The sequence below is a fragment of the Leucoraja erinacea genome, chromosome 12 (genome assembly GCF_028641065.1).
Source record: "Leucoraja erinacea ecotype New England chromosome 12, Leri_hhj_1, whole genome shotgun sequence".
In the NCBI taxonomy this organism is placed as follows: domain Eukaryota; kingdom Metazoa; phylum Chordata; class Chondrichthyes; order Rajiformes; family Rajidae; genus Leucoraja; species Leucoraja erinaceus.
In genome coordinates, this window is record NC_073388.1 from 1,499,979 (window position 1) to 1,512,478 (window position 12,500).

General features: G+C 50.8%; 1 protein-coding gene across 2 annotated transcripts in view; it reads right to left on the reverse strand.

The window, feature by feature from the left end:
• LOC129701984 (muscleblind-like protein 3) overlaps positions 1-12,500 on the reverse strand; it is a 34,696-nt gene that overhangs the window by 10,757 nt on the left and 11,439 nt on the right. For both annotated transcript variants that reach the window (XR_008724304.1, XM_055643440.1), the window contains exon 5: positions 7,459-7,609. Coding sequence is in view for 1 of the 2 variants with exons in the window: in XM_055643440.1 (XP_055499415.1) it covers positions 7,459-7,609 (151 nt within the window). In the remaining variant the exon portion in view is untranslated. The remainder of the gene's footprint in view (positions 1-7,458; positions 7,610-12,500) is intronic.

The window sequence follows — 12,500 nt, forward strand, 5'->3', positions numbered from 1 at the left end:
CCAATGTGTTGCCCACTGGATCTTTCTGCAGCTGCATTTACACACCCCTCTTCATATCTCTGTGTCTCCCTCTCCCCTGATTCTCAGTCTGAAGACGGGTCTCGCCCCGAAACGTCACCCATTCCTTGTCTTCAATAAACAATAGACAATAGGTGCAGGAGGAGGCCATTCGGCCCTTTGAGCCAGCACCGCCATTCAATGTGATCATGGCTGATCATCCCCAATTAGTACCCCGTTCCTGCCTTCTCCCCATATCCCCTGACTCCGCTATCTTTAAGAGTCCTATCTAGCTCTCTCTTGAAAGTATTCAGAGATCCGGCCTCCACCGCCCTCTGAGGCAGAGAATTCCACAGACTCACCACTCTCTGTGAGAAAAAGTGTTTCCTCGTCTCCGTTCTAAATGGCTTACCCCTTATTCGTAAACTGTGGCCCCTGGTTCTGGACTCCCCCAACATCGGGAACATGTTTCCTGCATCTCCAGAGATGCTGCCTGTCCCGCTGAGTTACTCCAGCATTTTGTGCCCATCTATATGGATCAAGACCAGGCTGGGCGGCACAGTGGCGCAGCGGGTAGGTCCGCTGCCTCACAGCGCCAGAGACCCAACCTCCCGCGCTGTCTGTGTGGAGTCTGCAGGGTGTGGAGTCTTCACTCAGGTACTCCAGCTTCCTCCCAAGTCCCAAAGGTCATTAGAGTGATAGTATGGAAACAGGCCCTTCAGCCCAACTTGCCAACACCAACCAACATATCCTATCTGCCAGCATTTGGCCCATATCCCTCCAAACCTGTCCTATCCATGTACCTGTCGAACTGTTTCTTAAACGTTGGGATAGTCCCGGCCTCAACTACCTCCTCTGGCAGCTTGTTCCATACATCCACCACCCTTTGTGTGAAAAAGGTATCCCTCGGATTCCTATTAAATCTTTTCTCTTTTCACCTTAAACCTATGTCCTCTGGTGGTAGACAAAAATGCTGGAGAAACTCAGCGGGTGCAGCAGCATCTATGGAGCGAAGGAAATAGGCAACGTTTCGGGGCGAAACCCTTCTTCAGACTTTGTCTATGTCCTCTGGTCCTCGATTCCCCTACTCTGGGCAAGAGACTCTGTATCTACTCTGCTGCTCGTTAGGCTAATGGGGCTCAGTAGATTACCCGTGTGTGTGTGTGTGTGTGTGTGTGTGTGTGTGTGTGTGTGTGTGTGTGTGTGTGTGTGTGTGTGTGTGTGTGTGTGTGTGTGTGTGTGTGTGTGTGTGTGTGTGTGTGTGTGTGTGTGTCGTGGGTGGTAGAAACTGGGTGGCTTGATGAGCTTGAGAGGAGAATGAAACAAAGGGCTAGTCTGGGACCCCTCGTGGGGAAGGGTGCAGTGGGACTGGTAGCTCCCCTCACTCCTCCTGCAAAGTGGCCACCCTTAGTGTGGCAATTAACCCAAGGAACTGATTCCCACCATGTCACTGAACAAAAATAAAAACCCAGAGTGCTGGAGTAACTCAGCGGGTGCAGCAGCATCTATGGAGCTAAGGAAATAGGCAACGTTTCGGGCCGAAACCCGGAAGGGTTTCGGCCCGAAACGTTGCCTATTTCAAGAAGGATTTCGGCCCGAAACGTTGCCTATTTCCTTAGCTCCATAGATGCTGCTGCACCATAACTGAGTGGGCCATGCAGCATCTGTGGAGAACATGTATAGGTGACATTTCACAGAGTGCTGGAGTAACTCAGCGGGTCAGGCAGCATCTGTGGAGAACATGGATAGGTGACGTTTCACAGAGTGCTGGAGTAACTCAGCGGGTCAGGCAGCATCTGTGGAGAACATGGATAGGTGACGTTTCACAGAGTGCTGGAGTAACTCAGCGGGTCAGGCAGCATCTGTGGAGAACATGGATAGGTGACGTTTCGGGCCGGGACCCTTCTTAGTCCATGTTCTTCAGTGATGCTGCCTGACCTGTTGAGTTACTCCAGCACTTTACATCTTTTATTTTTCATTAGCCAGTATCTGCAGTTCCTTGTGTCGACATTTCTCTGGACGTCAAGCTTTAATCCAGTTACCGGAGGAAATGTCTTTCCTTGCTGTAATCTAATGATGTGGAGGCTGCAGTGGCTCAGATAGATAATGAGATCAGGGGACATTGTGCCTGGTTTATGCAGACTCAACTCTTGCAAACTGAACTCATCTGCTCTGCGGCAGTGTTTGCCACAAGGCCAGGCCTCCCTGACCAATCCACACGCAGTCCGTGCATGAATCATAGACTTGTACAGCACAGTGCCAGGCCCTTCAGCCCAAACTGCCCATGCTGACCAACATGTCCCATCTACACTAGCCCCACCTGCCTGTTTTGGACCCTCTAAAAGCCCTGTGTGTGGGAAGGAACTGCAGATGCTGGCTTATACCAAAGATGGACACAAAACATTGGAGGAGGTCAGCAGGTCAGGCAGCATCTCTGGAGAAGAATAGGTGACGTTTCGGGACCTGATGGGAATTTTATAGACAATAGGTGCAGGAGTAGGCCATCCGGCCCTTCCAGCCAGCACTGCCATTCACTGTGATCATGGCTGATCATCCCCAATCAGTACCCTGTTCCTGCCTTCTCCCCATATCCCCCGACTCCGCTATCATTAAGAGCCCTATCTAGCTCTCTCTTGAAAGCATCCAGAGAACCGCCCTCCACCGCCCTCTGAGGCAGAGAATTCCACAGACTCACCACTCTCTGTGTGGAAAAGTGTTTCCTCTTCTCCGTTCTAAATGGCCTACTCCTTATTCTTAAACTGTGGCCCCTGGTTCTGGACTTCCCCAACATCGGGAACATGTTTCCTGCCTCTAGCGTGTCCAAATCCTTAACAATCTTACATGTTTCAATGAGATTCCCTCTCATCCTTCTAAACTCCAGAGTGTACAAGCCCAGCTGCTCCATTCTCTCACCATAGGACAGTCCCGCCATCCCGGGAATTAACCTGGTGAACCTATGCTGCAATCCCTCAATAGCAAGGTGGGAACAAGGGGTGCCTGGGATAGTTGGGGGGGAAGAGCCTTTTGCCCAGGGTAGGGGCATGGAGAAGCAGAGGACATACATTTAAGGTGCGGGGCGAATGCCAGGAACCTGAGGGGAGGGGCAACTTTTTCACACAGAGGGTGGCAGGTGTATGGGACGAGCTGCCAGAGGAGGTAGTTGAGGCGGGGACTATCACAGCATTTAAATGACACCTGGACAGGTGTATGGAGAGGACTGAGGGATATGGGCCAAACATTGGCATGTGGGGCTAGTGTGGACGGTATGGGCCGAAGGGCCTGTTTCTGTGCTGTACGACTCTGGAGCTGAAAAAGCCCAGTCTTTCATCCCGGGAATTAACCTTGTGAACCTATACCGGGCTCCCTCAATAGCATGGATGTCCTTCCTCAAATTAGGAGACCAAAACACACAATACTCCAGATGTGGTCTCCCCAGGGCCCTGTACAACTGCAGAAGGACCTCTTTACTCCTATACTCAAATCCTCTTGTTATGAAACCCTCTAGTTCTGGCAACATCCTCGTAAATCCTCTCTGAACCTTTCAAGCTTGACAATATCTTTCCTATAACATGGTGCCCAGAACTGAACACAATATTCTAAATGCAGTCTCACCAACGTCTTATACAACTGCAACATGACCTCCCAACTTCTATACACAATACTCTGACTGATGAAGGCCAACGTACCAAAAGCCTTTTTGACCACCTTATCTACCTGTGACTCGACCTTCATGGAACCATGCGCCTGCACTCCTAGATCCTTCTGCTCTACAACACTACGCAGAGTCCTATCATTCACTGTGTTGGTCCTGCCCATGTTCGACCTCCCTAAATGCAACAACTCGCATTTCTCTGTATTAAATTCCATCAACTATTCCTCTGCCCACCTGGCCAATCGATCCAGATCCTGCTGCAATCGTTCACAACCATCTTCACTATCTGCAAAACCACAAACAAACTTGCTAATCTTGCCCTGTATGTTCTCATCCAAATCATTGATGTAGATGACAAACAGTAACGGGCCCAGCACTGAACTCTGTGGCACACCACTAGTCACAGGCCTCCAGTCTGAGAAGCAACCTTCCACCATCACCCTCTGCTTCCTTCCATAGAGCCAATTTGCTATTCATTCAGCTATCTATCCTTGGATCCCATGAGATCTAACCTTCCAGAGCAGCCTACCATGCGGCACCTTGTCGAACGCCTTACTGAAGTCCATCTACACATCGACAGCTCTGCCTTCATCGACCTTTTTGCTCACGTCTTCAAAAAAATCAATCAGATTAGTGACACATGACCTCCCACGTACAAAACCATGCTGACTGTCCCCAATCAGCCCTTACCCATCCAAATGCCTGTATATCCTATCCCTCAGAATACTCTCCAGCAACTTACCAACTACAGATGTTAAGCTCACCGGCCTATAGTTCCCAGCATCGTCCCTGTAGCCCTCCTTGACAAGAGGCACAACATCCCCCCCTCCACAATCCTCCGGCACCTCTCCTGTATTTAAGGACGATTCATAAATTTCAACCAGGGCTCCCACAATTTCCTCTCTAGTTTCCCGCAATGTCCTCGGATATATCAGGCCCCGGAGACTTGTCCACCTTCAAACACGACCTTCAGTGCTTTGTCAACAGTAACCCTGACTGCTCTCATGACACTTCCAGCGACTGCTCCAATTCCCTCTGTCCTACTGGCTTTCTCCTCGGTAAATGCAGAGGAGAAATACTCATTGAGGACGTTGTCCGTCTCCTGTGGCTCCACACAGAGGCGACCACTTTGATTCCTGACATGTCTCACTCTCTCTCCAGTTGCCCTTTTCCCCCTTATGTATTTATAAAATCTCTTGGGATTGTCCTTAATGCTACCAGCCAGAGTTGTCTCCTGGCCTCTTTTGCCCTTAATTTCTCCTTAGCTCCCAAAACCCCTCCAGGGATGCACTTGATCCCAGCTGCCTATACCTGTCCCATGCATCCTTATTGTTTGTGACCAAAGCTGTGGAGCCACAAGAGATGGGCAAGGTCCTCAGTGAGTATTTCTCCTCTGTATTTACCAGTGCCACGCACACACGTACACTCACGCACACACGTACACTCACACACACTTGCGCACACACACAGACTCACACACACACAGACTCACACACACAGACTCACACTCACACGCGCACTCACACACAGACTCACACACAGACTCACACACAGACTCACACACAGACTCACACACACAGACTCACACACACTCGCTCACACACAGACTCAGACACGCGCACTCACACACACGCAATCACACACGCGCACTCACACACACTCACGCACACACACAGACTCACACACACACGCAATCATACACACGCACTCACACACGCAATCACACACACGCAATCACACACACGCAATCACACACACGCACTCACACACACGCACTCACACACAGACCCACACACACACACACACACACACTCACAGACTCACACACACACAGACACACACTCTCAAACGGGAACACACACACACACACTGACTCTCACACACACACACACACTCACTCACACTGACAGACTCACACAGACACACATTCACACACACACTCGCACATGCGCACGCACACCAAGACACATGTACACACACTCAGACACATGCTCACACAGGCCGTGCACGCACACACACAAACACATATACACACAGTCAGACACACATCACACATTCACAGACACACACACACACACACATGCAGTCAACATACACATGCGTGGACAGACACACACACACATACACACACACACACACACACACACCAGTAGAGGCAGCTTCATTGAACACCTCAGCACGTACGGAGCCAGGGTTCAGTGTGAATGAAGATCGACATCTATTGCAAGCCCAGCACGGCTGGTGCAGCAGGAACCAGGGGTGTTTACACGAGTGAGGGTGGTGATTGTGAGACGCAGTCTCTGCCCCCCCCCCCTTCACCAGCTACACCGTCACACCCACCACACTGAGGCTTTGGGGGGGGGGGGGGGGGGGGGGGGGGGGGGGGGGGGGTAGGGTGAGCCCAGGGGTGGGAGGTATAGAATTACCATAGAGGGAGTGCAGAGAAGGTTCACCAGACTGATTCCTGGGATGTCAGGACTGTCTTATGAAGAAAGACTGGATAGACTTGGTTTATACTCTCTAGAATTTAGGAGATTGAGAGGGGATCTTATAGAAACTTACAAAATTCTTAAGGGGTTGGACAGGCTAGATGCAGGAAGATTGTTCCCGATGTTGGGGAAGTCCAGGACAAGGGGTCACAGCTTAAGGATAAGGGGGAAATCCTTTAAAACCGAGATGAGAAGAACTTTTTTCACACAGAGAGTGGTGAATCTCTGGAATTCTCTGCCACAGAGGGTAGTCGAGGCCAGTTCATTGGCTATATTTAAGAGGGAGTTAGATGTGGTCCTTGTGGCTGAGGGGATCAGGGGGTATGGAGAGAAGGCAGGTACGGGATACTGAGTTGGATGATCAGCCATGATCATATTGAATGGCGGTGCAGGCTCGAAGGGCCGAATGGCCTACTCCTGCACCTAATTTCTATGTTTCTATGTTTCTATGTTACCACGTTACCACAGAGGGCTGTGGAGGACAAGTCAGTGGGTATTTTTAAGGCAGAGATGGACAAATTCTTGATTAGAACGGGTGTCATAGGCTATGAGGAGAAGGCAGGAAAATGGGATTAGGAGGCAGAGATCAGCCATGATTGAATGGTGGGGTGGCCCCGATGGGCCGAATGGCCTCATTCTACACCTATAACGTGAACTTGTGAATCTGGAGGTGTGCGTTGGTTTTCACACTTCTGTACCTCTTGCCTGAGGGGAGAGGGGAGAAGAGGGAGTGGCCGGGGGTGAGACTGGTCCGTGGTGATGCTGCTGGCCTTGCCGAGGCAGCGTGAGGTGTAGATGGAGTCGATGGTCTGGGCTGCGCCAACTCATTTCAAAACAGCAACCAATGGAACATTTTAAACATCTATATACAATATATATTTACCGTTATACAAAAACTGCTTTTTTTTTTCACCCAGAAGTCCTTAAAAAGAATGGCAGTTGTGTTAAACCATTCCAACAGCAAGAGAATGCATCTTTAATAAACAAGTCCTTTGGTCCACCGTGTCCATGCCAACCATTCATCACACCAGTTCCACTTTCTCATCCACCCCCTACACACTAGGGGTAATTTACAGACCAGCAGGCAGTTAACCTGCAAACCCACATGTGTTTAGGATGCAGCACCCGGAGGAAACATGCAAACTCCACACGGACAGCGCCCGATGTCAGGATGGAAGCGGGGTCTGTGGTGCTGTGAGGCAGCAGCTCTACCCGCTGCACCACCCTGCCGCCCCCTAGAGAGAGCCTCCAGTGTGGGGTCCCCTTGATCCGCCATGCTGACGTGGACATGGGAGAGGGAGAGAGTGAGAGTGGACTAACCTGCGGGGATGAATGTTGGTTGTTGCAGCTGCATGTTAGCGAGAGCGTGTTGGTAGTGGAACACACTGGGGTTGAACATTGCCGTGGCACCGTTGGCTTTCTCAAGAGCCGGCCTCTTTGGTAAATGTTGAAGAGCACCAGGTGGTAGAGCCTGGGGATTGGTGGAGACAAGTAGATATGAATGATGCGTGCACCAAACTGTCCACACACACGCACGCATACGCACAGGCACGCATACACACGAACGCACGCACAGATACGCACAGGCACGCGCACGAACGCATGCACAGGCACGCACACACATGCACAGGCACGCACACACATGCATGCACACGCACGCACGCACGCATACGCACAGGCACGCAAACACACGCACGGACACGCACAGGCACGCACACGAACGCATGCACAGGCACGCACACACATGCACGCACACGAACGCACGCACGCACATGCACAGGCGCGCACACACATGCACAGGCACGCACACATGCATGCACACGAACGCACGCACGCACACGCACAGGCACGCACACGAACGCACGCACGCACAGATACGCACGCACACGAACGCACGCACAAGCACGCACGCACACAAAAGCACGCACGCACAGGCACGCACACACACGCACGCACACGAACGCACACACGCACGTGTACGCAAGCATGCACGCACACACACACATACGAACGCATGCAGGCAGATGAACACACGCACACACACACGCATGCACGCACACGCGCCGTACACATGCACACGCTCGCACGCACGTACGCACACGCATGCGTGTGTGTGAGTGTGAGTGCGTGTGTGAGCGTGTGTGTGTGTGTGTGTGTGGTGTGTGTGTGTGTGTGTGTGTGAGCGTGTGTGCGGGTGAGTGTGTGTGTGAGCGTGTGTGCGGGTGAGTGTGTGTGTACATGATTACAACCGAGTCGCCACAATGCACACTTACAGGTTAAAGGGAATAACATTTAGTGCAGAATAGAGTCCAGTTAGAGCTAGTGTGAGGGTCTCCAACAAAGTAGATGGGAGGTCAGGACCGCTCTCTAGTTGGTGGTGGGATGGTTCAGTTGCTCTACATATTATACTTGAGTGCACCCATCAGGTATCTGCAAGATATCGTTGATTCCCCTTGCCTTATCCAAGCCCGCACACTATGTCAACCGTTCAAAGACAAATTCTCTCATCGAGGGACCGAGTCTCCAATAAAGAGATTGAAGCCTTCGCTCCGTCTCTGCTAGTGTGATGCAGGGCTGGGATCAGGCAACTGAACCGTCCTCTCACCAACTAGAGAGCAGTCCCGACCTCCCATCCACCTCATTGGAGACCCTCATTGGGGCTATCTTTAATCGGACTTAGATTCTTGATTAGTACGGGTGTCAGGGGTTACTGAGAGGCAGAGACAGATCAGCCATGACCAAATGCAGGGTAGACTTGGATGGGCCGAATGGCCTCATTCTGCTCCTAGAACTTGTGAACCACAGATATTGGGATTGGGACAATATATAAACGTTTGGAGCAGGAGCTCAGCGGCACAGGCAGCATCTGCGGAGGGAAATGGGCTTGGCATTTTGGGTCAGGACCCTGCTTCAGGCCGATGGGAGATTGCTGATTGAGGTGGGAGGAAGAGCAGGGCAGGTGGTACAGGTGAGGAGGGGCTGATGGGCAGGTGAGGCAGGTGGGCAGGGTGGGATGGAGGTTGGGGGGGGGGGGGGGGGGGGGGAGGGGGATACTGGAGTAGATGCATCAATAAGACCAGTAAAACTGGGCTGAAGTCGTGTGTGAAATTGGAGGGCCTCTGTTTGAACGCAAAACGCCTTCGATTATTAAGACTAGAAAATTATTAAGGGTTTGGACACGTTAGAGGCAGGAAACATGTTCCCGATGTTGGGGGAGTCCAGAACCAGGGGCCACACAGTTTATGAATAAGGAGTAATCCATTTAGAGCGGAGACGAGGAAACACTTTTTCTCACAGAGAGTTGTGAGTCTATGGAATTCTCTGCCTCAGAGGGCGGTGGAGGCCGGTTCTCTGGATACTTTCAAGAGAGAGCTAGATAGGGCTCTTAAAGATAGCGGAGTCAGGGGATGTGGGGAGAAGGCAGGAACGGGGTACTGATTGGGGATGATCAGCCATGATCACATTGAATGGCGGTGCTGGCTCGAAGTGCTTACAGGTACAGCAGGCAGTGAAGAAAGCTAATGGAATGTTGGCCTTCATAACAAGAGGATTTCAGTATAGGAGTAAAGAGGTTCTTGTGCAGAGATTCTTCTACGCTCCCCCCCCACAATAGGTCCACTGAGGATGCCATCGCCACTGCTCTTCACACTGCACTGACCCACCTCGAACACCAGGGGAGCTATGTGAGGATGCTTTTCATTGACTTTAGCTCCACCTTCAATACCATCATCCCATATAACCATATAACCATATAGCCATATAACAATTACAGCACGGAAACAGGCCATCTCGACCCTTCTAGTCCGTGCCGAACACATAATCTCCCCTAGTCCCATATACCTGCGCTCAGACCATAACCCTCCATTCCCTTCCCAGCATATAACTATCCAATTTATTTTTAAATGATAAATACGAACCTGCCTCCACCACCTTCACTGGAAGCTCATTCCACACAGCCACCACTCTCTGAGTAAAGAAGTTCCCCCTCATGTTACCACTAAACTTCAGTCTCTTAATTCTCAAGTCATGTCCCCTTGTTTGAATCTTCCCTACTCTCAGTGGGAAAAGCTTTTCCACGTCAACTCTGTCTATCCCTTTCATCATTTTAAAAACCTCTATCAAGTCCCCCCTTAACCTTCTGCGCTCCAAAGAATAAAGCCCTAACTTGTTCAACCTTTCTCTGTAACTTAGTTGCTGAAACCCAGGCAACATTCTAGTAAATCTCCTCTGTACTCTCTCTAATTTGTTGACATCCTTCCTATAATTAGGCGACCAAAATTGTACACCATACTCCAGAATTGGCCTCAACAATGCCTTGAACAATTTTAACATTACATCCCAACTTCTATACTCAATGTTCTGATTTATAAAGGCCAGCACACCAAAAGCTTTCTTTACCACCCTATCTACATGAGATTCCACTTTCAGGGAACTGTGCACAGTTATTCCCAGATCCCTCTGTTCACCTACATTCTTCAATTCCCTACCATTTACCATATCCCCAGCAGACTGGTCACCAAACTCATGGATTTAGGACTCTCCCAACCCATCTGCCTCTGGATCAAGGACTTTCTGTCTAACCGCCCCCAGACCGTCAGACTGGGCCATCACCTCTCCACCCCCATCACACTCAGCACCGGCTCCCCACAGGGCTGTGTGTTGAACCCCCTCCTCTACGCCCTCTACACCCACGATTGTGCCCCCGCCCACTCCACCAACACCATCGTCAAGTTTGCGGACGACACGACTGTGGTTGGACGTATCTCAGGAGGAGATGAGACAACCTACAGGGAGGAAGTCCAAAGACTGGCAGCATGGTGTTCAAACAACAACCTCATCCTAAACACCACAAAAACAAAGGAAATTATCATAGACTTCCGTAAGAACAGTGCAGCCCCCAAACCCCTATTCATCAATGGGGACTGTGTGGAAAGGGTCTCAGACTTCAGATTCCTGGGCACACAAATTACGGAGGATGTCTCCTGGACTACAAACACCACCACAGCAGTCAAGAAGGCCCAGCAGCGACTCTACTTTCTGAGGATCCTCAGGAAAAACAACCTGGAGGAGAAGCTGCTGGTGTCCTTCTACCGCTGCTCCATCGAGAGTGTGCTGGCGTACTGTATAACCACATGGTATGCCAGCTGCTCTGCAGCGGACAGGAGAGCCCTTCAAAGGGTCATCAACACCGCACAAAAAAATCACTGGCTGCCCACTGCCCTCCCTGAAGGGCATCTTCAGCTCTCGCTGCCTTGGCAGGGCAGCCAACATCCTGAAGGACCCTTCCCACCCTGGACACAATCTGTTCTACCTGCTGCCCTCTGGCAGACGGTACAGGTCTTTCAAAACTCGCACAAACAGACTCAGAGACAGCTTCTACCCCATAGCCATACGTGAATTTAACAATGCAAAATAAGAAATACCACTCACATTCAACTGAATGGTTCTACCTCAGCTGCTATTGTTATTTATCTGTAATTTTATTTTATATGTATATATTTTTACCTTTTCTTATATATTTAAAATTGCTCTTGTGAATCGCACCGTGGGATTGACTTTTAAATTTTGTTGTACCATGTGCAACGTCAATAAAGAGATTCATTCATTCATTCATTCATCATTCATTCATTCATCATTCATTCATTAGTCCAGGGTTTTCCTCACCCCCAGCTCTTCACCTCCCCCCAACACCCTACTCTCAGTCTGAAGAAGGGTCCCAACCCGAAACGTCATCTATTACTTTTTTCCACAGATGGTGCCTGACCTGCAGAGATACTCCAGCACATGGTGTCTTGTCTTACAGTAGCGTTTGCACTGGTGTTGATTAGTTGGAGTTTATTGTCATGTGTACTGAGGTACAGTGAGAAGCTTAATGTTGCGTTCCATCCAGTCAGTGGAAAGATAACACGTGTTTGCAATGTCCATCAGAGAGACCCAGGGTCTGGGCATTGACCAGGGGTCTGGGCATTGACCAGGGGTCTGGGCATTGACCAGGGGTCTGGGCATTGACCAGGGGTCTGGGCATTGACCAGGGGTCTGGGCATTGACCAGGGGTCTGGGCATTGACCAGGGGTCTGGGCATTGACCAGGGGTCTGGGCATTGACCAGGGGTCTGGGCATTGACCAGGGGTCTGGGCATTTACAGGACCCAGGGGTCTGGGCATTGACCAGGGGTCTGGGCATTGACCAGGGGTCTGGGCATTGACCAGGGGTCTGGGCATTGACCAGGGGTCTGGGCATTGACCAGGGGTCTGGGCATTGACCAGGGGTCTGGGCATTGACCAGGGGTTTGGGCATTGACCAGGGGTCTGGGCATTGACCAGGGGTCTGGGCATTGACCAGGGGTCTGGGCATTTACAGGG